This window comes from Vidua chalybeata, chromosome 6 (genome assembly GCF_026979565.1).
Source record: "Vidua chalybeata isolate OUT-0048 chromosome 6, bVidCha1 merged haplotype, whole genome shotgun sequence".
NCBI lineage: Eukaryota > Metazoa > Chordata > Aves > Passeriformes > Viduidae > Vidua > Vidua chalybeata.
In genome coordinates, this window is record NC_071535.1 from 53,460,787 (window position 1) to 53,487,922 (window position 27,136).

A 27,136-nucleotide genomic window follows, 5' to 3' on the forward strand; every position below is an offset into this window, starting at 1 on the left:
TTACTAAGCTCGGATCTTGAAAGGAGAGGTTGACACCGCAAATATGCCTTATTCCGGACCTTTGATGTGCAGATAGAAAACCATCCCCATCTACACGCACTAATTCTGCCTCATACTAATAGCAGGAGCAGAATATGTTCAAACCACGGTGGGACCCACGCTCCAAACGCGTTTCTCCCTCAACAGAACTTAGTTCCACGTTTTCTAATTTGTATTTTCAAATCCACAAAACCCGTGCTTTTCTGAGAGTCCGCAGATAAGTTTATATGAATATTTATTGATTTATTTCCTAAACTCAGCAGGGGAGCGGCAAATAAATTTAGTGCTTTCTTTAAATAATTCCCTTTCTACGAGGCAAGATGTCATTTGAAACTTTTAAATAGGCATTTAATTAGCCTGTGTGTGTTGCCTCTGAACAAAACCCTGCTGGGAGCCTTTGGAGCGCTGTATTCCAAAGAGGCGGTCAATATGCAAAATTGATGACTACACTTTCTTTGTGGCGGGACCATTGTGCCCCGGTTGCTTATGAAGTCTAATCCAATCATAAATTGCAGCCCCGGACCAATGGAAAAGCCGGGAGCTCGCCCTGAATGAAGCTCAAGTGGAGAACTTTGTTGAACCTCATTGTTGGGGCTGTCACTTTTGAAAGAGCCTCAGCGGGGCTGACCACTATAAAACCCACGGTCCAGGAGGAAGGGGCAGAGAGAACTCCGCCAGACTCGCTGGCTGGATCTTTACCAACCCAGGTTTGCAAAGCAGAAAACAAAAGCAAACAAACAAACAAGCAGGCGAGCGGCCCCAGCCCGGCTCCGCGGACGGCCCCTGCGATGATGTTCCCCAGCCTCATCGCCCCTCCAGCCGTCTACCCCAGCCTCCTCCGGCCGACCCCCACCCTCACCTTGCCTCAGTCGCTGCAGTCGGCTTTTTCCAGTCATTCCAGCTTCCTGGTAGAAGATTTGATCCGGATCAGCAGGCCCGCCAGCTACCTGCCCAGGACTGCCCCCCCGCCCAGCATGTCCCCTCCAACCTCGGCGGCCAGGACGGACTCGGGGACGCCGGAGCTCCCCAGCTCCACCACCGCCGGCTCCAGGAGGATCTGTTCGCCACAGACTTCCAGAAGCGACTCCACTTTCCTGAAGTTTGGAGTCAACGCCATCCTCTCTTCCACGCCCCGAGCCGGTAAGCGGGGGACAGCCCGAGCTGCCGCCGGCCGCGGCTCCGAGCGCTGGGGACACACCGTCCGCAGGAGGGGGTGGCGGCCGAGGGGTAGCGCAGGGACCTGGTTCTGGAAAGGGAGGCAGGACCCAGTCCCAAGCTGCAGAGCCCTCTGGCATCGCTCGGGTTTCAAGGGCGAGGGGCAGCGCTGCCGGCGGCCGGGACGGACGGGAGGAGCAGGCGGAGGGAGGGGTCCCAGAGACGAGAGGTCCCCCGGCCGTGTCTTCCGGCTGACCCTGTCCTCACGGGTGCCGCTTTGCTGGCAAAACCAGCAAAAGTGCCTCTTTCCCTCGGCCCTTCCGAGTTCGGTCTGGCTCTTTTATTTTTTCTAAAAGTACCACAGCGTTGGTCTCCGGACCGAGCGACAGAACCCAGCCTTGCCGTCGGTCGAGTCCAACTGGCGGTTACTCTCCGATTAATTTGATTTTATTTATTTACTAGAAACCTCCCCTGCGTTGCTTCAGAGCGTCCCGCCAAAGACTTTCTCCTTTCCCTACTTTGAAGGATCCTTCCAGCCCTTTCTCAGATCCTCCTATTTCCCAGGTAGGTGTTTGAAATGTCCCTGTGTGCGGGCGGGCCCCTCTGCCGGCACAGCCCCGTGATTTCTCCCCGTCCCTGCGTTCCTCCCGCCGGGGTTATGCTGCAGTTCAGAGGTTGGAAGGAGTACAACATTCAAGCATCAGTCGCGCCAATTTGCTGCCCGATTTAGCACAGGCAGTGACTGCCTGACATTCCCTGCCCGCTCCCCCCGCTGATCCGCAAATTAGCCGGGATTGTCACGGTCCCGAGGCGAGGCTGGTCCCCGCTCCCGCCCTCCCTCCCTCCCTCCCGCCCGACCCGGGGATGTTTCAGCACCACGAGGAGCGGTCAGCTCCCGCCGCCCGCGCTCCGCGCCTCCGCAGAGCGGGCGGGAGGGAGCGAGGGAGGGAAGAGGGAGGGAGCCCGTGGGTGTCCCCCAAACCTTTCCGCGTTACGGGCGGGTCCAGCGCGCTGCGGGAGCGGTGTGACTGCCCTGCTCCACCTCCGCCGCTTCCTTATCCTCTGCTCCATCACCTCCGCCTACTAACCCTTCCGTCCTCCACCTTCCCGAGTGCACTGTCAAAGCATAGGAAAGGAGAGAAAGCAGGCCACGGAGCTGTGATTGTTACAGCACCGAAATATTATGATGCTGAGAGAACAGTTAAAAAGAACCCACCGAAATCTAATTACACAAACAAGCTATGAATTTAAAAAGAAAACAGGGAAAGGGAGAGAGGGAAAAAAAAAATAACCCAAGCTCTTCTATTCATCCTCTGGATAATGGAATTTGCTTCCTTTCTCCAGCATGTGAATAGCCTAACAAAAACAACTTGAGCTTTATAAATAGCTTTTCATGTCCATTTAATGAAAATGATTTGGGGAAAGAGACGATTGTGCCATCAGTATTCTCCGGAGGAGCCTGGCATGCCGTTGTGTTTAGTTTGAAAGTGTAAATCTCTTTTGTTCCAATAATATATGGCGTTAGCTGCTTGTCCTCAGTCTTTTTCTGTTAGTTCATTACTACACAATTACCATTCACGCTTCATTAGCATCTCTGTCTCTCTTGGGGAGGTTCCCCCCCTCCTTTTTTTTTTTAAGGCGAAACTCTGCCCTTTTTTATCATACTAATGCCATTGGGAACCAGGCAGTGTGCTAATTAGCTGCAACTTTTCATGTCTTCGAATTGAATTCTCCAACTTTGGAGCAGGGGGGAGGGAGAGAGAAGAGATTATTATAAAAAGATGAATACTGGTTGATCAAAACTGCATCTGAAGAGGAGTTGTTTTGTTCGGAATCAGAAAAGTCCTCATTTTCATCTCTAGCATAATAAAGCATCTGAAATGATAAAAGCATCTGAAAAAAAAAAATGCTTCTGAGTGGGAGGGAGAGCTTTTTTATTATACCTCTATCTTAGCCGGTACGCCTCGCTTTGCCTTTTCAGGCCGGAGACCTTTGAATCTCCCAACAAAACCGGCCACCATTGACCCATTTTCCACATTTGAGTTGATAGATCTAATCCCGGCGATCACTGCCTGAAAAGGGGACGGCTGGTTAAGCCTAAAGCTCCTTTTCAAGGCCCCAGGTTGATGAGTGCCCGCCCGAAGGGCAGGGAGGGATGGTGGGGCCGGTCCCACTCCGCTCAGTGCCATGTGTCCCTCCCACAGCTGCCTCCGCCGTGGTCCCCATCCCTGGCACCTTCTCCTGGCCGCTGGCTGCCCGGGGCAAGCCCCGCCGGGGGATGCTGCGCCGCGCTGTCTTCTCCGACGTGCAGCGCAAGGCGCTGGAGAAGATGTTCCAGAAGCAGAAGTACATCAGCAAACCCGACAGGAAGAAGCTGGCAGCCAAGCTGGGCCTCAAGGACTCACAGGTGAGAGGGGCCCCAGATGGGGGAGGGCAAAGGGTGTGTGGGGAGCCAAGATCCCCCACTCCCCAGGGGCAGCTTGAGAGAAGCAGGGGAGAAGGGGACGGGGAGCAGGGAGAACACCCAAAGCAAGTTACAGGTGATCAACAGAGCCAAAAATATCACGATTCCCAGCTGGGTGAGTAGGACCAGCCTGATTGCCCCTGAGCTCCCTCCTAGGCTCCTCCAAAGATCAGATTATGTGGCTCCTGTTAGCTTTAGTATGGGCATGTGCAGGGTTTTGAGAGTGCAGCCAAAACCACCTTTTCTGGTCCCTGTTTCACTGAACCGTTTCACTTCTTTGTTGCTTTGTCCCCTAGGTAAAGATCTGGTTCCAGAACAGGAGGATGAAATGGAGGAACTCCAAAGAAAGAGAGCTCCTCTCCTCTGGTGGCTGCAGAGAACAGACCCTACCCACCAAGTTCAACCCTCACCCAGACCTCAGTGACGTAGGCAAGAAATGTTCAGCAGAGGAGGAGGAGGAAGTTCCCCCTGTGTGCCCGCCCAGCCCCCAGCATCCCCTAACCTACCACCAATCCCCAGAACATCTACACCTGAGGGACAGACTGGACTCCCAGATGTCTCCTTCTCCATCCCATTCTAGCAGCCCCAGCAAACCTTCAGACTTCTCAGACTCAGAGGAAGAGGATGATGAAGGGGAAGAAGAAGAGGAGGAGATAACCGTCTCTTAGATCACTTGCCTGCCCCTACCATCACATGAGGACACTGCAAAGATGTAAATAAACCAGAGTGCTATAAATTGAAGAGGTGCTGTCCCACCCCAATGTCCACATTGCTTCTTTATCACAATAGCTGCTTCCTTCTCACTGGTGTTCCTCATTTGTTGCCCTGTGTGGAGATTTTCATGTTCATAATATCTGCCCAGCTTTTCATAACTCTCTCTGCTTAGCAATCAATAGCTGCTCAATTAGCTACCTTCTCCCAAAAAACAGACAGCAGGCAGCTCCTGTCTGTACAGTAGGGAGGAAAGAGAAATTTCCCTGTAGGAAAGGAAACTTCTTCCCCCAGATAAAAAAATCATCAAAAATACAATATAGATGGCGTGACCATTTCTATCAGCTCTCAAGTGAATTTCCAGCTACTGTATTACTTCAGGTGCTACTGAAGACTTGTCTGATCTAGCAACACTTTCCTCCAAAATAAATAACCTTGAGGGACCCAGACCAAGCTCTGCCTCCCTCCTCACCCCAAATGGCACCATGCTTGTGCAACAAATCCATTGAAATCCCTGGAATGACTTTGAAGTATAATGCAAGCATGCCCTGTGTAATGAAGATCTTATATATTTATGGTTTTCATCTTAATTTATTAATCAATATTGTGTTCAAAGCACTGTCTAACCCATCTTCTTGCCCAGATTTGTGCTTATTTTCCACTTTGCTTCTCCTATTCATGGTGTGGACAGAGGAAAGTGGATACATCTCTTTGATTTTTAACTGAACTTTGCTGTCTTTGCACAGCTTATATGAACTGTACACTATTTTGTACACTTACTCTGTATGGGTGTTTTATACCAAGGTTATTGTCAATGATTATAACAATGGCTCAACAATGCTTCTCTCTTATTTTTAATTAAATGGCAGCTAAACTACAGGTGAACGTGGCTGTATAATTGTGTAACTTATAAAGAAACACTTTTATTTTGTATTTTACCATGTACAGACTCTAAATATGTGTATATATTAATGTGGATGATTGTCAAATAAAAAAAAAAGTAGATTTCCAAATTTGATCATTTGGTAGTACTTGGTTTTAGATAATAGGTTGTTGTAGTTTGTGTCTGGGAGAGGAATCTACCTTATTAGTGATTCAATAAGAATTTATCAGTCTCTAATTAAGTGATTTTACAAGAATACTTACCTGCCTTTTAGCTAGGGAGCAACTCTTCAGACATCACTAGGATACTACAGCTTATACACTGGGAGCAGGTAATTAATTAATTAATTCTTACAGGGTAGAGAAACAGAATGAAAGAAATAAATTTTACTCTTCAACCTCAAGTCCACCCAAGGATCATTACTACAACACCAGGCAAATCCGTAACCACCCACCTGCTTTTTGTTTTTACATTTCTGCTATACACTACAGAAATATCAATGGGTTTTGCCTTGCTTACAGGCAGCAGAGTTTTTCTGAAACAGAGATTTCATTACAAAATTGCATTTATTTTCTGCTCCATGATCTTTAATGCCCACCATTCATGACACACCAAAACAAAAGAAACAAATGCAGCAGATGTCCCCCAGATACAGATCTCCCTCTGTGAGAGGAGAGCTGTCTCCCCCTCCACTTCACTGCCACAGCCACAAGGGAAGGTGTGAAAGGAAGAAGAGAGTGATTCCATTTGGAATGGACCTACAAAAATCATCTAGTCCAGCTTCAAGGCTGGCCAAAAATTAAAAGTGTTATTAAAGGGCATTGTGCAAAAGCCTCCTGAATACTGCCAGGCACAGGGCATGACTACCCCCTGCTAGAAAGTCTGTTCCAGGTCTTTAACCTGTATCCAATGGATGCATCTGAGCTGGGACACATTGTCACATTTCTCATCTTCTACCTCTCTGACACCTTGAAGCCATTAGCAATTGATAACATACACTTGATACAGGTGGAATAGAAAAAGAGATGGAAAAGACACAGACAGTATTTATCCCACAAAATATAGTGAAACAGCAAAAGAGCTTGTTTGGTTTGTGTTTGTTGAGTTGTTGTTTTGTAAAAGCCATGCACAAAAGAAAAGCTAAACAAGGAATTAATTCAGTGCTTCCCATAGGCAGACAGGTGTTCAGCCTTCCCAGAAGAGCAGGGCCCCATCACACAGAATGGTAACTTGGGAAGACAAACATCATCACTCCAAACAGCTCCCTCCCCTTCCTCCTTCCCCCCACTTTATATCCTGAGCCTGATACCATGTGGTCTGGAATATCCCTTTGGTCATTTGGGGTCACCTGTCCTGGCTGTGTCTCCTCCCACCCTCCCAGGCACCCCCAACTCCCTCACCAGTGAGGCAGAACAGAAAGCAGAGGAGGCCTTGGCTCTGTGCAAGCCCTGCTCAGCAATAACTAAAACATCTCTGTGTTATCAGCATTATTATTAATGTCTGTATTATTGTGCATTCTGCACAAATCCAAAGTACAGTCCCCTACCAGCCACTGAAAGAAAATTTACTCTGCCCCAGCCAAAACCAGCACATCCAGTAAGAATAAGACTATAGTTAAGTAACTTATAAAGACAGAATGAATTCAAAACACAGCTTGTTTTAAAATCCAGTGGCTACTCCAGAGAGCATAGATGCCATCACACACACTTCAACACTCTAGAAAGGAGCAAGTCCAAAATAAGAACATTACTTGTACAAAACCCTCCCAATTCATTGTTCAACAGAAACTGCTGATCTTCCTAAACCCTCAGCTCTTTGCATTTTCTCTGCACTAGAAATGCTATCAAAAATAACTTCTTAAGACTGCTTCTTTCAGCATGAGAGCTATTACATCTTACACTGCTAGACAAATAGCCGTACTAAAGGAAAAAAATAATGGAATTGTCATTTAACAGGGAAAAATCCTTACCCAAAATGTGACATTTATTGATCCTGTGGGAATCAGAAAACTAGAAACTTCCACAGACACAGAAGAGTTTAATTTGCAGCCTTAGGAGAAGCTTAGATTGATATAAAAATACAATACACAGACATTAGGAAAATCATAAACTTATGTTTCTATAGTTGTAAGAAAGACTATACCTTAAGTAAGAAACTGTTTAAGTAAGATGATGAAATGTTTATAGTGCAGTAATGTAATAATATGAAATAGGTTAGGAATTTAGAGGTTATAATAAAAGCATATGTGTACATGTGAAACAGAAGCCCATTAGGCAAAAGTATCCACAGTGCAGCAAAATAAAGTAAAAGTAATAGGTTAGAAAAGCAAAATAAACCCTGTAGCAACTATCTATTAGTTTAGAAAGTTATATATTGTCTTATAACAAAGAACTTGCAACCACTCTTGAACTATAGCTGACAGCTTGCTCCTTTAAAATCTCCCAGCCTCTGAGACTGATGTTTATCTGAACAATAAATCATTCTTAGCCCAAAACCAGTGCCATCCCTTCATTAAAGGCAGCAACAATAATAAAGCTGACACTTCATTCTTTTCTCCTTTCAAAGTCTTTTTTTTTTAATAGCAAAAAGAACATTATGTGACTACTAAGCACAAACATTTGAGATTCAGAGATACCTTAATATGAAATTAAAGGGCTCGTTTTTATTTACCAACAGCTGTCAGACTGCATCTGTGGCTGCAGGAAGGGGACCTCCTTCTCCAACATTTCCCTTGTACACTTTGAATGAAGAATCCAGAGCTCACAGCTACCATGGGATGACTCACGTGGCACAGCTGCACCAAGGGAAGTACTGCAGAACTAGCCATCCTTTTTGGAGGTCTAATGTCAAAGGCATAAACTTATTCTCTTTCCTCAAATGTGGATAGATACTAGTCACATTAGGAGGATCTAGTGGCAGCTGGGTTGTCCTGGTGTGCATGGCATTGGGAGTTCAGTTTGGGTGTATTTCTGAGAGCAAAATGGTCCATAATTTGCTGTTAACAGCCAGAACATTGGAGGCGGCCTCCCTCCATTCCCTCAGCACTCTCTCTTTGTCTCTATTTTTAATGCAGCCATCTGTATGCTTTGGGAAAGGAGGGAAGGTGACAAAAAGCCTTTCTTGCCTTCATGGAGATGGAATGGTTTCCATAATGACTAGCAGCATCCAGAGTTTTGGAAACTCTGGTAATTCCATGTGTAATACACTCCCGTAACAACCTCTGCTTTAGGATATCAGAGCTCTTTTTAGTGACCCAGCAGTCCAGAGGTCTTGTGTGTATTTTCTTCCTTCTCAGAGACAAGAGGGACATCTCCCAGACTGGGGAATGGATAAGGCAGAGAGGGGGACTTAACTTTGGTGATGTGAGCTCAGGGCAGCAAATTCTCAACTATTTTATCCATTAAGAAACCAGCTAGTTCTACATCTAGCATGTAGAACCAGCTGGTTTTTTAAGGGATAAAATAGTTGCCCTGCACAAATGGGGAAGTGTTTTCACCCAGCCACAGCCAGGCAGACAAGGTTCCTGCACAGCCCTTTACTGGGAGCAGGTTAAGTAAAAAATAAATTAAAATAAAATAAAATAAAATAAAATAAAATAAAATAAAATAAAATAAAATAAAATAAAATAATCTCTTTTGAAGAACACCTTTCATCCAGGAAAGTTTGAACATTGCAATAATCTTAAAGAGGTTAAGTAGAGCACATGATGCAAGACCATAGTTTCCAGAAGCAACCAGCAAAGGCTGAGGGTGATGACAGGACATTAACCACAACCAGTCCTAAACCCACATCCTACAGGAAACTAGCTTGGTTTGAAGAGACCCAAGTTCAGTCCTGGAAAACACTGATAGCATTTAAAACCCTTTGCTGGGAAGTTCAAGGGTGGGTTTGACAACAAGCTCTGGGCTCTGTTATTGTGAGGAGCAGCAAGGCAGTTTCACTGCTGGCTGTGCTCCCTCCCCAGCCTGGCCATGTGCCAGTGCTGGGAGCAGAAGTGATCAGACTGAAGAGCAGAAATGGATCTGTTCCCTGGATTTGCTTTTCTAGCAGCTGCAGCTGCCCCGCTGCTGTGCCTGAGGAGCACACAGCTCAGCAAGGATGGCAAAGGTCATCCCTTCTGCTGGCCCACATCAAGTGACAAAATTGGACATCTTCAGGGCTCTTGTGGTTTTGAACCAAGATTGAATTGATACAAGTAAATAATGTCCTTCAAGCTCCAAAATCCACACCAGCACCACTTTCCCAACCCACATGACAGGGATTTAAGGCCTGGGAAGCCCAGCAGAGTGGGGCCTCACAGGAGTGCCTTTATTTGACATGCACAAGTGCCAGGTGTGCTGCTTTTACCTAATTTTCCCTCCCATGCAACCAACAAAGGGCTAAAATACTTCATAAAATCATACAACAGCACAGGTTGGAAGACATGGAAAGATCCTCTGGTCCAGCCTTTTGTGGGAAAGGGAATCTAGGTGAGGACTATTACCCTGATCAACCATATTTTGGAAAACCACCAACAATGGGGACTCTACCATATCTTTGAGGAGATTGTTCCACAGAATGATTATTCTTTCTGTAAAAAATGCCATTGAGGTAGCAAGATAAATCCTCTCCTGGTGCAACTTGTACCCATTGTTCCTTGTCTTCTCCATGTGGCTCCTTGTGAAAAGGGAGCATCCATCTCCTTTGTGGCTATCCTTTAGGTACTGAACTCCTACCATGAGGTCCTCAACAAGTTTTTCTTCAGGAGGAGACTCAACTGCTTAAGTCTCTCTTCACAGGACAGGTTCTCATACCCCTCCTAGGTTCAGCTAAGCTTAGCCTTCCTAAATACAACTTTGTATACCCCGCCAAGGTTCTTGTAGTCCTTGGTGGTATTTGGCCACCTTCCAGTGGTCAGTATTTATCTTTTTTTGGTGTTTACACACATCCCAAAGCTCTCTGCTAAGCCAGGGTTGTCTCTTGCTCTGCTATCTCCCTCTCCCTTTGTAGGGGTTGGACTGTTCCTGAGTAACTCCCAGCCCTTATAAGCTGCTTGTGCTCTCCATGGATGCTTCCCACAGACCCTCACAGGTGGGCTCTGAGCATATGGAAGTTTCAGGAGTGGAAGTTTCAGTGCTTCTGAAATCTAGGGGTTTTGTCCTATCAGTTATCTTCAGTGTTCTTAGCAGGATCTGAAACTTCACAATGCTGTTATCATTATATCCAAGGCCACCACTGATAGTTATGCAGTAAAGTAAATATTATCAGGTAGGTTGTGAGCACTAAATCCAGCCAGCAATGGGCTGTTCTGAGTCAGCACGTCCAGCATCTGCAGTAGGAAGCATTTCTCAGAGCTTTCCAGGATCCTCATGGATTACTTGGGCACTCCTGTGCAGAAATAGATTGTTTAACAGTCAGGACTGATTTGGGACTGGAGGTTGGTGGTCTGGCAGAAAGTGTGAAGCTGAAAATTGTGCAATAATATTGTCAGAAATCCTGTTGTGGATGGGGTTTAGTGGCTCACACAGATCTGAGCTCATGAGCTTGTTCCTTCCCCACTGGCCTTGGGCTCTGTGTCCTAACTCCTCTTTTGCACTGGGTGGTGCTGGTTCATCACAATCCCGATAAAAAGGCACTCAGGTCTGGTGAGGGAGGCATCAAACGGTATTTGTTAGAGAGAACACTGCAAGATGGGAACAGCAGAGACAATCTTCTGTCCCTTAGATGCTGAGAACCCCCAGTGGAGCAACATCCACACACAGCATCCTGGCCACACCCCACCCACAGGTGTGGGCATTCAAGATGTTACAGGAGGGGGTTTTCTCACAGCAAAAGAACTCTATTAACCCTTTCTGCTGTCAAACAGAAAGGATGTACCCATGAGACCTTCTTGCTGCATGGTTAGACAAAGCCAAGGACACACAGATGGCTCAGCCCCATGCCCAGCAGGAGCTGCATGTCTCTGTTAGAGTGGCCTGAGCTGATCCTATGGACAAGGGCTCTGTGCATCACAACCCAGGTCTGGAGGGCAGCCTGTCGTCGTGGCACAGGGCAGAGCAGCACAGCACCATCCTGGCCATACTCAGGCTCCCTGACATGCAGATCACCAGATCCTTGGTCTACAAAGGGCTTTCAGTCAGGATCTCAGTGGAAGCACAACCTCTTCCCATCTGCCCGTGGATTCCATTTCATGTAAGGTCCTTCAGACTTCCTAATTGGCCAACCCCACATGGGTGCACTTGCTGGAGGAGGAATTACCCATATTTAGCCAGAGCATGGTCTCCACTCCCTGTAACATCTCTCAAGCCTTGGAGCAAATCAGAAATACCTGTGACTGAGCAGCCTGCTCTTACAGGAGATGTCTGAGCAGGGGGTTGGACTAGATGATCTCTAAAGGTCCTTTCCAGCCCAAACCATCCTATGATTGAGGAAGGAGACGGGAACATGCATTTCTGTGTGTGGCTAAGCCAACAAAGATGATGATGGGGAAGGATTTGCCTACAGTCAGCCCCACTGCCAGGGGCAAAGATGGAAGTTGTCCTCAGCTGCTGTGCTCTGCTCTAACCCCCAAAAGCCCAGATTAAACATCCACATTGGAAACCACAGATAACCATTGGTTACCACAGAGATCAATGTCAGAATCCTGGCATCATTTATGTGGTGAAATGGACAGAAAGTGTGGAATAGAGGATGGGGCACCTGCAGGGTATCAGGAGGAATTTCCTCTCTGGTTCTTGAGGCGACTCCTCCAAAGTACCAGTGGAAAAGGGCAGAGGAATAAGAAAGGTGTAAATACGTGTCACAGGCTGCAGACTAAGTTTATAGAATGACTCCAGAGAATTTCCTGTTTCCACTGCAGAAAGGAAGTCAGCACTGATCTTACGGAACTGAGAAATGATGAGATGGATCCAGGAAGGACATAAAATGAAATAGGATGTTGGAAACAAAAAAAAGCAGGAAAATAAAGGTTAAAGAGAAGATGAGGTAAAGAAAAAGTCAAGATAAGTGTACAAGACAGTGTGCATAGAACAGAGAAAAGAATAATGCAGGAAAGGGACAGGGCAGCCAAAAAGGAAAAGAAGGGAAGAATTCCTGAGAGATAATAAGCATTTTGGCAGTCCAGTATGGATTCAAAAATTGTCCAAGATATGGCTGAAGCATTTTCCAGAACTAAGTCCAGGACATGCAATTCTGTGAATCAAAGGAAATTTACAGAACACAGAAAAATGTGCTTGAGCATGTCCAAAGCAATTCTGCCTCTGGAAAACTGCTGTGGAGGACAATGCCCACACTACAGACCACCTCTGAGCTACCATTTACACTGCTGTGTCATTAAGAGCATTTTTGGATTGAACAAACTTGAATGCAGATCATAAGTTTTCAGCAGAACTTCTCTATTTTCTTTGAAATTTTCTACACGTGAATCTGTCCTATCAACATTAAACATTCAAACAGGTGATAAGTGGACAAGGAACTGTCAAAAAAGAAATATGAAGACAGTAAGTCTCCAGGAAAAAAAACCCAAACCCCCTCGATTTTAAGTGCAGAGGTGTTTGCATTTATCCTTTTTAAATAGAGAACTTTAACTTTTTTTTTAGTCAGAGTATTTATTTGTCATGAAGGATAATAGTTTCCTACATGTTTTTACTGACTGTGTATTTATTACTGTATAACCATAATGTCTCTATCAAATGGGTGAAGAGAAAATTGGAATACTGTGTGGAACGCAAAGGTTGTCCAGAAGGGTGGGAGATGCCCCTGGAAACATTCCAGGCAAGACTGGATGGATAGGTGAGGGCTGTTGGCACCTCCTTACAAGTACTTAATAAAGCCTACAAAACCAAAGGAGTGAACCCCACGATCTGCAAATAAAAAATTATAAAATGGTGCTTAGGAAGGGATAAAAAGTTCTGGGAAGCCACAAATCTGAATAAATAAGCATCAATTTTATTGAATCATGAATAATTTAAGACTGGTACAATCATCAGCTTTATTCTCCATGACACAGGGTGGGGAAGGGGTAGAAACGGGGAGAGTGAGAAAGGGGAGGCATGATCTCAAACAGACCATTCACAAATTCCAATCCTAAATGAGAACTGAAAATTAAATAGGGAGAGGAGCAAATGGAAAACATCATAAACGTACACAAAATACTCAATTCCTAGTTTTCTCTTTAAAAATGGCTAGAAAAAATTCATCAAAATGCAGCACTTTTAATCAAATATTTACATTTCTATGTTACAATGAAAAAATGTACATCTTATAGAACATATTTCATAAACTGTTCCACTGGAAATGACTAGATCAAAACAACAACCTTCCATTTAATATCAACAAAGATTTTTTTTGCTTTGTTTTTGTATATTATTTTTTTCTTGAAAGAAAATTGCCACATTTAGACAAGATTTCATACACATAATATCGAAGTTAAGCATCAACAATGAAATATCAAGTTTGCTTCTTTCAAAATGTACAAAAAGGCTAACCAACCCCCTCCCTCCCCTTCCTCAAATAAACCACATCTCATTTATGGCCTGTATCATTCTTGGCAGTTCTGAAGGAAAGAAAATGGTTTATTCTCTCAATTTATAACTCAACACGAATGTTGCATAGAATCTTGCATTTCTTGTTGATATTTCTTTTAAACAAGCCAACTTTGTAAGGAGGAGAAAAAAGGAAAAAAAAAAGGAAGTGTTTTGAAAAAGTCTTAAATGAGAAGAAAGTCACATAAAGAAAGACTTAATCTATGAAAAGTCTTGATAAAAAACTAAGATGTGTGCACAACAGGTAACCCTGCTTCCCAAAGTTTCAGAAAAGACACGGAATATTGTGATGCTCAGAATGACTAGCCTATTCAAAATTGCCTATCTCACTTTAAGTCAAGCTAGTGTCAATAAAAAAGATGAGATAATAGAAATTTCTTCCTGAGCTTAAGCACAGGATTAAACATGAGAAAAAAAAATACCCCGTTCCCCACAAATAAAACACTACTTTAAACATGTCTTTTAGCACTCAGTTAAAGGTCAACTGAGACATTTTCTAGGATATCAAGTCCATTTAAAGCCCTAGCCCTGCAACTGGATTTTTTTTACAGGCACATGCTCTGTCTGCATGGATTCAGTTGGGGGATTAGGTACCAAAATTCACAGTAGTAGCAGGTAAAGTCAGTGCTGGGAAGCAGAATTGTCAAGACTACTGGAAAAATTAACTTTTCTCAAACTCATCATCAGCATGCTATGGATTTGATTCCATACAGATCTAACCCATTTTTTACAGTACCAAGAACTGGATTAGGAAAATTGGCTGAGTAACCTTTGTTATTCTATTCAGTGAAATAATGAAATCAGAGTTCATAAGGTTAAAACAGTAACAACAACAAGCTCTTCTCTCCATCATTAAAATATTTAAATTTTTCCTTTTACAATATTTTTCTTAAAAAAAAAAAGTCATCAGCACTTAAAAGTTGTAACAGGAGCAGATTCAAGACCAGCTTAGTAAGACAAAGTAGTTATATTACAGAAAGTCATGAGGTATAATAAAACCATCTTCTCAAGCTGAGCCACAGAAGCATGAACTTGTTTGTTATGTTCCTTTAAACCCACAAGCTCTTGAAAAAGTGTTTGTAATAAGATTTCTTTCTGTACATTGAAAAAACAGCATATTCCTGTAATTTATTAGAGTTGAAAAGCTTCTTTTGTCCCTCCTGCATGGATAAAACAGCTCTTCAGTGATTTATTAGCTGGGGATTGATATGAACCTGAAACATGATCTCATTTCTCTCCTTTTTTTGTCACATTTAAACAAATTCTAGTATCTCATACAAACAATATTCACAGCAACTTATGATATTTAAAGAGATGACTTTAGCCCTGTTTCTTTAAATAAAATCCCATAATATACAGCACTAATTTAATCAAACACAATTAGTACAAAATAAGGCATCGCTTTTAAAAGTCAGCACCAGAGGAGAGCTGGAAAGGCTCGTACAAACCCCTCCTGAGGAGTGAGGTGTTGGCTGAGGTACAGCTGACATGCTGGGGGTGGTGGTGTCACCAGGAAAGTGCAACTCTTTGGGAGGTGTTCTTATTCCCCAACACAAGTACAAGCCTTAACACTGATCGTGTAGGTGTGTGCGTTCACAGAGGAGGAGAAACCAAACCAGGTTCACAGCTCTGCCACAACTCAAAAGCATGGCACAGCTAAACTCAAAAGATGCAGTACTCAGTACCTTATCTTTTTTTTCCAGACCTGAATACTGGAATACTGCTGAAATGCTTTTTTTTTTTTTTTTTTTTTTTTTTTTTTGCAATTAAAAAGAAAAGTCATGGAAGTAAGTATTGTCACCAGAGTAGCACTGGAATGCCACAGAGCTGAATTTTAATTTACCCCCTTATGGTTGTGTTGATTGGAGAAAAACCTCGGAACAGAACCCAAACAGAACCCAACAGAGCTCACCATACCTGTGCACTGCCAAGGGTCCTCTGGAGCTGTAGGACTCCATGGGGCACAGCCCTGCCACTGACTTCTGTGAAGGTGGGAAGCCCCCTCTCTTCAGGGTGGATTAGTGGGGTGTAAATGCCACAGAAGTCAGTCCAGCTGGTGGTGTAGATGTAAGTGGGAAGAGAATTGGGCCCTGACTAGCAAAAGGCTACCTGATCTTTCACTTGTAGCAGGAGTGATTGCTACACAGTGTTTGAAAAAAACCTGATTTGTTCAGATTCAGACTGTATATATATTTTTATATATTCCTATTTATATATATATAATCTTTATAAACACACAATGAAAGAAAGCCAAGGTCTCAGACTGGCAAGGAGAGCAGCGCTTTTTGTTTTAGTTTCTTTTTCTCCTTTTCTCTTTTTTTAATATTTATTCAAACTTTCCTGTTTTGCAGCTTTGCCTTCATTGAGTATTATTATAGAGGCAAGCGATATTTTTATAGCACCAGAAATATATGAAGCTGAGTTTAACCCACAAAGCTGATTTGTAATAGTCCAGCCCTCACGTAAATGTGTTTGGTCAGAAGCAGCATAGGCAAATATTCCCTCTCCCCTCTCTTTCCAGACAGCACATGGCACAAAGCTATTTGCTTCACAGCTGTGACGTTGCCCCCCACCCCAGTCCCTTCGACTTAGTAATGATGACTATTTTTAATATCTTCAGGATCTTAGGCATGAGAGCTTACAGCAACTAAAAAGAAGGAAACAAAGAAGTAGTGCAGTTCTCATCATCGCCAAAATAAAAACAATAGAAAGGTCACTTGGGTTGCCTGCACCCAGGTTCAAGATTGCTCCAAGTGTCTTGTTCTTGCAGCTCTTAATACTGAGATTCCAGCCCAGGAACATATTCTTTTCATCAGTCTGTGATCAGGGCTCTTGCCAAGTGGAAACAACTTCTGTCTGAGGGAGATCACAATGTTGACTCCAGAGAGGAATCCAGGATGTCATCGTGATGGCTGTTGCTGTTGGAGTCGCTGTCATAACTCTGGGGACTGGAGTAGTTGGCTGCCTCCTGCAGTCTCATTAGCATGTTCATCTGCAGAGGCAAGGAAGTTCATGATTATTTGTATTTTGAGGTAGGAACAACATAAACTCCATGTGACAGCTACAGCGGTGTTCGCTTTGCCAGTGCGCAAGGAAGGAAAGGGAGAAACAAGCAGGGTCAATAACACTGAGACTCAGAACAGAGGTATTGACTGTAAATCATAGCAGCATTCAAGTTACTGGTAAAATGCAGCTTTTCCAGTAAAGGAGAAAATGAGATGACTGAAGGGATTTAGTCTACAGCCACAGACCAGTTCCTGTTTCTAATCCCTAGAATCAAGGCAAATGAAACAGTTCTGCTGTTAAGAAATGAGAGCTTACCAGAGGATCTCCTTCAGCATCACTCACTGGAACTTGTTTGCTGGTGGAGCCTTCCCGGGACACGGAGTAGCCATCAAAGCCCACATCCTCGGGCCGCAGCTGGAGCAGAGGAGGCCACTCGTGGTGCTGGGGGCTGGCTGCCCAGGGGTAGGTGTCCATGACCCACTTGGCAGGATCCTCCCAGGGCGCTCTCCTCCCATACAACTGAAAGAGCACAAAACCATGTCAAATATTCCAACCATCTCATCCACCGACTACTGAGCAAAAATGAACGTGCCTTGGTTCTTGGGCTGCAGGAAACACTTTGCAAGCACGGCTGAACGTGAGAGTTTCCTTACCCTAAACACACACAAAACCTTTTGTCATGGCACTGATTTGGAAGGAGCAGACCACCTTCTCCAAGATTGCAGTGCCCTTCTCTTGGCACCAGCTGAAGGAAGAAATGCCTGAAAATAACATCACCTAATTAAGTCAACTTAAACAACGTCAGCACACAAAAGAAGCCATCAGTGCTGACATCTGGATTGCACTGGCAGGTGCCTTACAAACTGCCATCCATGGAATGTGGAGGAGGAAACATGAGATCTGTCATCAGGCAAGAGTGACGGATGTCAAGGCATAAAGCTTTCAAGTCAAATTTTTTTCGTATTCAACCAAGAAAAAGCACCAGCAGCATTCGTCCATGCTCAGGCTCCTAAGTAGGCAAAGTCTGCTCCAAAAACATTTTTTCTGGATGGAACAGACTGCACTACTGAATCCAAACATATTCTCCCTGTTCTATTCCATTTGCCTTAGCTAGACAACACATTCATTTGAATGCCTCATGACTTCCAAAAGCATAAATACAACTACAAGTTGCTTTAAAACATTTATTTCTACTTTATAAATATCACCATCAACATCCTTCAGCAACTGGAGTTTGTCTCTGACGTTTTGTCACTGTCCCCTTCCTTTATCCCCCTGCACAAGGGTAAAAACAATGGTCTAGCAAAGAAATTTACCAGCTCTCTGATGGATCTAGGACTATCTCCCTTTCCTCAATACTATTTCTCCGTGGTATGTTTTTTGTGGGTTTAGATTTTGCATGCACAAAGTATTACAGTGCTGTGAATACCAACCATTGGTGTGCTGTGAAGCAGGAGGGAGCAGAGGTGCCAGCAGATGGTGCTAGGCAATCTGAAACAGAGCCTCCTCCACAGCCCGGACCCTTCATCCTTCAGCCCTGCTACCTTATCTTCCCAGCTTCAAGATGTGGCAAACCAGATTTCCTGTTTTAACCTTGTTCTCAAATTTACAGTGATACATGTCATTTGGTAAGTGGCAAGGATTTTGTATTTTTCACATCTTTTCTCCTGCAAAACTCTGAGTGGATCTGAGCTCAGGAGAGACTAAATGACTCATGACCCTCTTCCATGGCAACCAGGTCTGTCCACCCCTCCCACTGGCACATTTTCTAGGGAGCAAGTCATGGGACAAGGATGGAACAGGTTGCTCCACAAAGCATGAAAGAAAAATCACTGGAGTATGAGTGACAGTGGCAGGAAACCACAGGGACTCTGGGTCCTCTTTTTGCTGGTGCTACATTCTGTACTGATACACCAAGAAGGAAGAACTTGGTCTTACACAACCTTCTAATTTTCATGTCCCTGTTTTGAAGACAAAAACAAGTCAGCTCCCATGGGAGCAATTATTATAAGGATTCATTTGGCTTGTTTGTATTTGATCCAAAATAATTCTCTAAATGAGAAAAAGAAATATAAAAATAGCTGAGAGCAGATCCACAGAGATCAGAGCAAAATTAGGAGTCCACCTTTCCTTTCTGGCAGGCAATTTCAGGAAAGAAGATGTGCTCTCTTTGTGGGCGTGAGGAACAGAAAATAGCCCCAGATGAAACCCACCTTTCTAGCATTAGCTTGTTTATTAGCACCACTCTGGCTACTCTTCAAGTACTAAAGTGCATTTTCTTATCCATCAACCAAACAAAAGAGAACTTATTTAAATAGGGATGAATTAGTGCAATCTGGGGAAATGGGGCTGAAGGGGATAAAGAATCTAAAGCACAGTGAGAAACTGAAGTCCTTACACCTGGAACACAAACCACTCAAATACACTAAAAGATGGAGATACTGGGCAGAACAAGGAAGCAAAAGGATGGTTTTATCAATTGCTCTCTCTCCACTTCCATTACTAATTTTTCAATGCTTTCCACACATACTGATTAATGACATGAGAGCTCCAAAACCCAGTACAAGGAGCCCATGCATTACTGTGAGTATCAGTTTTCTCCATTTCAAGAGCAAGCAAAATCACCTGCTCTCATTTCTCTTGTTTTAGATTGGAAATATTCCTGGCTCCCATTACCTGCCTTTAAAACAAGTTTCATGTAAAATGGTTCTCCTGTTCTATTTCTGGCAAAGTTCCTGAGTGTGTTTTGTACTCCAGGACCTATTGTTTTCCTTATGTCTAAGAGTCTACCACAATTCCAAAGAGAATGAGGTCTCCAAGTACTGACAAATTTCAAACGGCAGCTGCCCAAATTGTACCCAAAACTTGGAGAATCCAAGTATTTCACGATTTTTTAAGAAGCCATTAGTAAAAACTTAGTTCTAAACCATATTTTAAAGTAGGTGCTGCTGGGTTTATTCTGTGAACAAAGAGCTGGTTATTAAAAAACCTCCTTTTTTTCCGTACCTAGATGGCAAGTCCATAGCAATTCTCTGCTGAACCCTCCTCCTGATTCCAACAAGCTTCATAATCATACAGACACCAAAAACTATTCCAAATTGCCAGATTATTAATCAATTACTAAACACAGACAATCAATGATGATTTAACTTCATCCTCTGAAAGAATTATGAAGGAATCTACTAAAAAAATCATCTTATATACTGAGAAGTATCAAAATGTCACTGATACTGCTCCTATCACTCATGTAAACATTCTCTCCATGCAAAGCTTTGTTCCTATGCTGAAAGATTTGATTTCCAAAGGAAAATCCTGTGTAACAAAGTTAATGATGACAAGCATATTTTTCTGCTGCACAGGATAATTTTAAGGTGTGCTTCTGGAACTCAGTATTGAAAGCTATTTGTATGTCTAACTCCCCCCACTGCAAACATCAGCAGTTTGGCATCTAATCACTTCACTTCTTCTACTCTCTATTTCAAAAGTGCTTGAAGAGACTAATTCTGCCTGAGATTATTGACAATTCTGGTTACATTTTCACAGACATGCAGATATTCAACATGCAAGGTTGTATCTACAGAAAATGTTGCCACTGCTGAGTTTTGCTGTCTTTTGAACAGATGCCATTCTAGACCTATGATTTTTCCCTTTGCCTGCTCACCTGTAGCCCTTCTCTTACTGCCTCCAGAAGATATGGAATGATGGAGTAGTTCCACAAGTCAGTGAACCAAACTCTAGAACCATCTACATCTATTGGACAGGAAAGGAAGAGCCGTGGACCTGGAGAGAGAAATTCAGATATTACACTCAAATCACAAGCACAATAAATATAAAAAATAGGGTGATGACATCTAAAAGTAGGGTTTTAAAGAATGCCTTTTTTACATGACACAGCACAAGGAAGTATACAAAGATATGCCTGATATACAAGGAAATAAAATACGTATATTTACACATGCCTGGGCAGAGTACTTACCAATAGTAACATCAGAGGAGCTGTGAGCCTCCAAGAATTTGTTCAGATGTTGCCAGACCTTGGGAATCCAATCAATAATCTTAACCAGCTCTGCATTCCTCATCCTGCCACTGATCTCTGTTTCAATCAGTTTTCTTCTCAGGAAACGGCCGAGAAAGCCTTTGACTGGCTCAGTGTGGTTTGCACACAGCACCCATCTATGGCACAACAGCAGAAATGGACATTATTTCTCTTCCATGCTACTAAGTGTAACTATTCCTGACTACATTTCTCTTCTTATTCCCAGATTATCAGGATCAAAATGGGCTATTCCAGTCATACATGTTTTTCAGCAGAAGTTACTTTGGAATATTTCACTAGATGAGCCGATATTTGTTGTGCATTGTTTCAGCTGATTTCTCATTAATCTGCTTTGCCTAAATATTGTCGTACTGAAAATCTGTTAGAAAACCAAATATCTTAACAATCCTCTATGAAATAAAAGTTTTATGACCCCAGTTCCTTTAATGACAGCACCATAACCAAGCTGAACATGTCAGGGCAACAACCAGGAGCAAATGGCATTTCTCTCTCACTTTGCTATTTCAGCTGATAAGAACAATTTCAAGTGACTCAGTAACCATTACTCCTTTTCCAGCCCACAAACACAAATGAGAAACATGAATAAACAGTACCTGAAATTATGGTGAAGTTGAAGATTAGGTGTGGAGGAGGTGGCTTGGTTCATTGTGCCAATAATATACGGACTATTGGGAGAAAAAAAAAATCAAGCAAATCAAACTTGCGAACTTCAAAAAACAAGTTTTAAGTAAAACCTGAACATTAAAAAAGGTCATTCAAAACTCTTTTGTCAAAGGTTTTGTAGTTACTTATCACCAAATTCTCTACTGAGATTCTGTGAACATCAAATTCTGGAAGTAAACCAGAAGTCCCAAAACAGGACCTTTCACTACAAATGGGGTTTTACTACTAATGATCTACATCATGAAGCAAATACAACTACTTTTAAATTACTTATTTCAGAAAAATGGATAATTTTATGAAGGAAAAAGATCCCTCTGAAGCACTGTCCACAATATGGACAACTTGGTCATCTTCCTCCACATTACTAAATTAATGCAGACTTTGGTTTTGTGTGATTGGATTTTGCAGGAGCAGTGTTCTGAGTACAGGATTAACATTTGCAATGTGTTCTGATACTATTTCTTTACCATTTGTGGTACTTGCAGTTTAGGAGTCCATTAAAGATCTCTCCTAGGGAGCTAACATGGTGCAAATTATCCAAAATGATGACAAGAGGCATATCCACAGCATTATTTTCACTGTTGCACTGGTCTGCCAGGTTGGACAGGTACTGGCGGAGTTCCTGCAAAGCAGATATAAGGAAGAGAAGCAAAAAAAATTTTTTTTCTTCACATTTCTTAAAAAAATCAATTAAGGTAAATAAGCTCGGTAACAAAATCTAAAGCAAAAGAGTCTGATATCTAACAAATCACACATTTTCTATGAGAAAACACAAGATGTGGTTTTCTTTCTCTTTTGTAGCTTATGCTGACGACTCAGAGACTGTGCCAGAAATCCTATGTGAGACAAGGGCTTAAAGAGGGGTAATATTTTGTAATTTAGTTTGTGTTTTTTATTCATCAATATCAGACCTAAGAGGTCTAAAACATATTTTTGTTTCTTTTCAGGAACTTGATCAACCATACCAAACCAAATTCTGCATTCCAGCTAGATTTGTTGTATCATCTTGCAACTGTGTTTCCATCAAAATACAGATGACAAAATTAATCTAGAACAAACCATCCCTCATCAGAGGCCAAATTTGGACGCCTTCAGTAATGCTGGAAAGAAGGACGAGCTTTTGGTGCTGCTGCTGACTGGTTGAAATGCTCTCAGCAGCTTTAAAGCACGTCTGAAATCATACCAGTGGCTGAACCACAATTTCAACCATCCTTTTCTTCCAGAGGAAAATATGCCGAAGGCCATCAAATACACAGTTTTTTTTTTTCCTTCTCTTTAATCTAGATGATCACTGGAAGTGTATTCAGCAAAACCAGCAGCACACAAAAAAGCAAAGACACGCCTTACCTGCCCAGGAATGTGTCTGCACAACAGCCCCTCCAAACCCAGCACACGATTACAACTGCTGATACCTGCAGCTGCAGAAGCTCCTGACAGCCTGGAGATGCATTTGAGGGTTTTGGGAAAAGTGCCCACATGCAATAGGGATTGCTCAAGTCTCTGGGAATTTTATGCAGGTGTTTAACTTCCTGGGCAATTCTCAGGCTCCTAAACATTTGAAAATTGTGACACCTTTAGGTGTTTAAATACACACCTGGAAGCCTGCTGTTCCAGACCCATAATCAGGTGAATATGAAAACCTTTAAGTATTGTTTCCTTCAGGATAAACATAATGCTTTGAAAATGAAGCTGAGTTCAAAATGACAGATTATGAAAGGTCTCTCATTTTGGACTTGTGGCTGTGCAAGGAGGGTTTGTGCATGCTCACCTTGCTGGATTTGTGGTCGACGTTGAAGGTGGCGATGATGCCCTCGGCCAGCTCCCTGCCCTCCCTGAGCACCATGTACTCAGACAGGCGGTTGGCCAGGTAAGTTTTGCCCGTGCCACTGGGGCCAGACAGGATGATCCTCCTGTGCTCCATCAGCAGGGACACGTAGCGCTGCAGGATGGGCTTGGGGATCAGCGACTCAAACACCAGCCCGTCCAGGCTGTTCTCACAGATACCTGCAGCAGGGAAACAGGCCTCTCTTAGGTGGATTTCCAGTTTTTGTCCAAATGGACCTGATCAAGCTGCTCTTCACTTCAGAGCTAAACCCCTTCCCCACCCCAGTATCCCTTGTGGTTGAGAGAGGCACACATAAAGCTGGAAAAAAAGTGCAGGGGTGACCCGTGGGCTTAGACTGGATCCTCCTGCAGCCTGTTTAAGTCCTCAGCTGCATCCCTAAGGCCCTTTGGAAGCTGCCACACCAAAGGATTCCAGGCCACACTTTTCATGCACAAGCCATCCATTTACAGCATTTCACCACGCATTCACCCTGAATGTACCTGTTTACTTTTGGATCACTAGACAAAGAAAAAACCCAGCTATCATCAACTCCCCCTACTTTCCCAAATGCTTGTAATTAAACTCCTCCTCTGTATGCCGATAGTTATCTCCTCTAACAGAAAACTCCTACTGATAAGCATTTATGCCATGTCAGCAGTCACTTTAGGCAGAATTGGCTTAGGGAAAATACACAGTGCTTCAAAATAAACAGCAGGAAGGGAAGTTGGCAGATCACCCAGAGAAATGTTTGCACCTCAGTGGTTACTTGGAATATTAAATATTTATATAGGCAGCTTTATATCTCAAAGGTATATGCAAGTGATTTTCCATAAATTGATTAAATACATTTCTATTTTATTGAAAACTGTTATCACTTATGAACCTTCAAGGCACAAGTCGAGTCAGTGCAAGTTAAATATAAACTCAAACTGCAGCTTTACAGACACAGTTAGACCTTATGCAATATTTCAGTTAGGCTTTGTGACTGGACAATGCATTTTATATAAGCAGAATATCCTGGGTTCATGTCAAGCCTTAGTAAGTTGATGTATTTCACAGCTTATTTTGTCTTCCTGCTGAATGCTTTGCTATACAAGGTAACCTAGTTTTTACACCAATATTCAAAAATCTGTTTTCAGTCAAATTTCAAAGTTGATCTGAAGAATGTTTGGCACTGCTCTCAAAATACCATCTGTCTGCAGATTTCACTGGTCTAACTTTGAGCAAACTGATATATGTTCAAAATGCAGCAGTTGAGGGTTTTACCCCTGAGCTTAGTTTCATAGTAGAGTTTTCATAAAAAAATTCTTCCCTGAGAAACCAAATGAGAAACACAAATACTAAATTTTTATCAGTATTACAGAATGAAATCAATGGGAATTCTGAAAACCATACATTTTGAGAAATCCAGATTTTAAGGAGTTTTGTAAAATTTGGGCTCCCTCCTTCCTGGAATTTAAGGAGGGACCCTTCAGTGAGACCAATCAAGCAAATGAGTCAAGATCTATTTTTTTTTTAACCCTGCATGAAGGAAATAACAACTATAGCTGTGATAAAAAGCTAATGAAAATTTGACGTTGACTCATTTGGAAAGTACTTTGCTGCTCAAACAGCTCCACTGCATCCCTTGTGGTGTGAGGTCTTCTCCAGGACAACAGAAGATCTGTGGAGAGTGTAATTTTTCCTAGAGTTACAGGTTGAAAACTTGCTGAAATTACAGACTTAGCATACCCCAAGTGCTAGCTTTATCAAATGAAAATAGCAGGAAGTAAATAAAGGGTAGGAATAGGAAAAAGCAGCGCAATAAGAAGTCTCTACTCCTCTGAGTTTCTTGACATGCAAGCTCTGATAAAACTCAATAGTGAAAACTCCACCAGGCAGGTCAGGTGAAATTACCTTTGATGGTAACTGAGATAGTGTTGTTTTCTCCAACCAGGTACCCACAGGGCAGCAGCTCCGGGGTCTCAGCGCTGTTGGTGCGCCTGATTTCCCCGATGCTGTAGCCCAGAACGCTGTCTGAGTTCAGCCCCAGCTGGCTCACGGGATCCACGTGGATGATGTACTCCTGGGATGGGAAAGGGACACGGGAAGTCAGGCAGCACTGGGAGTTTGCTCTCTGCTGTGACAGTGCTTAATGCACAAAGTTAAATACAGCCTGGTACCATCAGAACCCCCCAGGAGAACTCGAGCTCGCAGCATTTTGTACCCACTGACCTTAAACAGGCGTCTTACAACCCCATCCAGAACATCCCACTTGGTCTTCCCACTGACTCCAATGCAGCCTATGAGGAAGGTGCGAGGCCTGGAATCCTACAGGTACAGGAATAACTCTATCAGACAAGTGTGGTTAATGTAATTAAAATGCTGGCTTCCCTGCCCCTTCCCCTTTTACTTCTAAATAATGGTGCATCCTTACTACTCTATATGGTGAATTCTGAATAGCATGTGGAATTCTTTTCACACGGTAAACATTTTCTACAGTGTTGGAGTCACAAATCTAAACGATACTCAGGTGGCTGCGATGTTAAGTTAAAGGTATTTATTAATCAATCCATGAACAATTCAAAAATCTCTGAGAGGATTACAGTTTAGCAAAGAGACAGGAAGTCTCTTAGGAATATTGTAGACAGAAAAGTAGATGTCAAGTTCATTCTTCCACGACTTCACAATCAAAGATGCTACATTTGCAAGGTTTATGCTATTTATTTTTAGAAATTCTGCTGTGGGCACAGAAACCTATATATATAGATCAATTATACATGGCTCTAATGTATACATGGTTCTAGTAATATAGAAAGAGACTTTATATTTATATACTATATTTGATATATCACAGCATTTTGTGTTTTTAAGTTATTTTTAAGGAAGATAAAAGAAATCAGAATAAATATAATTTTTCTGCTTTTCTACAGCTGCACTCACTGTGAAGCATTAATTGAAGAGAAAACTAATTTCTATCATAAGATTTGAAGTGTTACTAAAACTTGCTGTGATTGCAGTCAATCAGCAGCAGTTTTACTGTTTATCCACGGTTGTAATAATTAATGCAGAATAGGTATTTAATGGAAAGAGCTGCTGAGTCCATTTTATGTCTGATCATTCAGATTTTTGTCCAGCCCTCAGGGAGACATGAAGTTACTTCTTAAACACACTTTTACAGGTGCTCAAAAATGTGAGATAGCAAGGCCATTGCTTGGCAAGAACTGTGTAATACATTCATGCATGTAGTACGTTAAACACATGAGACAGGATGCAACTTTAAAATATTTGCAATTTGTTTGGGTATTTAGGATTCTTTCACGTACTTGTGGATGGAAAACATCTGAAAGATGTCATTCCAAACAGAGTACTTGTGCCAGAGAGGACAACTTGAACTAGAATGATATGGTATAGATCTCCCAGTTTGAATTTGTCTAGTTCTTCCATAAGATTGGTGCTTCTGGCATTTCAGTCCCTCTCAGCAGCTCCAAGGAACCTGGAGGTAGCCAAGTGGCTTCTCTATCACTATCAACACACCAATGAACTGTTTTCCTGAGAAAATCTTGAAAGTCCTTTGCAAACTTGAGTTCCCTCACACATTCCGAAGTCACCTACATTTCAAAGCTGGGGATGAAACATGACTCACCTCCTTCCATTTCATCTCGTCCTGGAAGTTGACAACTATTTTGACGTGCCTGCCGCCTTCTTTCCGGGCAGAGCCATCTCCAGTGTCATCCAAGAGCATGTCTGTGGACAGGAAACATCAACAGCTTCACAGCTGGAGCTCAATTACAATGGAGACTATTCTGGTTTATTGTAGTCGAACACAACC

The 27,136-nt window shown here is 42.8% G+C and overlaps 2 protein-coding genes across 6 annotated transcripts in view; one reads left to right on the plus strand and one right to left on the minus strand.

Annotated features, from left to right (window-relative positions):
* The first annotated feature begins 827 nt into the window (after window positions 1–827).
* On the plus strand, window positions 828–4,326 carry DBX1 (developing brain homeobox 1). The gene is made up of 4 exons (XM_053946856.1): window positions 828–1,179; window positions 1,657–1,758; window positions 3,399–3,601; window positions 3,955–4,326. Exons 1-4 carry the CDS (start codon window positions 828–830, stop codon window positions 4,324–4,326), a joined length of 1,029 nt encoding a protein of 342 aa, XP_053802831.1.
* An 11,356-nt stretch (window positions 4,327–15,682) lies between these two features.
* NAV2 (neuron navigator 2) overlaps window positions 15,683–27,136 on the minus strand; it is a 371,538-nt gene continuing 360,084 nt past the window's right edge. For all 5 annotated transcript variants that reach the window (XM_053946235.1, XM_053946233.1, XM_053946234.1 and 2 more), the window contains 10 exons: window positions 26,951–27,051; window positions 25,540–25,635; window positions 25,222–25,390; window positions 23,269–23,504; window positions 21,968–22,122; window positions 21,431–21,502; window positions 20,757–20,953; window positions 20,442–20,560; window positions 17,096–17,299; window positions 15,683–16,766 (listed from right to left, as the gene is read on the minus strand). In XM_053946235.1, coding sequence (XP_053802210.1) covers window positions 16,641–16,766; window positions 17,096–17,299; window positions 20,442–20,560; window positions 20,757–20,953; window positions 21,431–21,502; window positions 21,968–22,122; window positions 23,269–23,504; window positions 25,222–25,390; window positions 25,540–25,635; window positions 26,951–27,051 — 1,475 coding nt within the window. In that variant the 3' untranslated portion in view covers window positions 15,683–16,640. The remainder of the gene's footprint in view (window positions 16,767–17,095; window positions 17,300–20,441; window positions 20,561–20,756; window positions 20,954–21,430; window positions 21,503–21,967; window positions 22,123–23,268; window positions 23,505–25,221; window positions 25,391–25,539; window positions 25,636–26,950; window positions 27,052–27,136) is intronic.

What these genes read in the sequence shown, in the direction of transcription:
- DBX1 (XM_053946856.1), top strand. Translation starts at nt 828, where the DNA reads ATGATGTTCCCCAGCCTCATCGCCCCTCCAGCCGTCTACCCCAGCCTC. An exon ending in CTCTTCCACGCCCCGAGCCG is followed by an intron (nt 1,180 to 1,656) that starts GTAAGCGGGGGA and finishes TTTATTTACTAG; the next exon opens with AAACCTCCCCTGCGTTGCTT. An exon ending in TGGGCCTCAAGGACTCACAG is followed by an intron (nt 3,602 to 3,954) that starts GTGAGAGGGGCC and finishes TTTGTCCCCTAG; the next exon opens with GTAAAGATCTGGTTCCAGAA.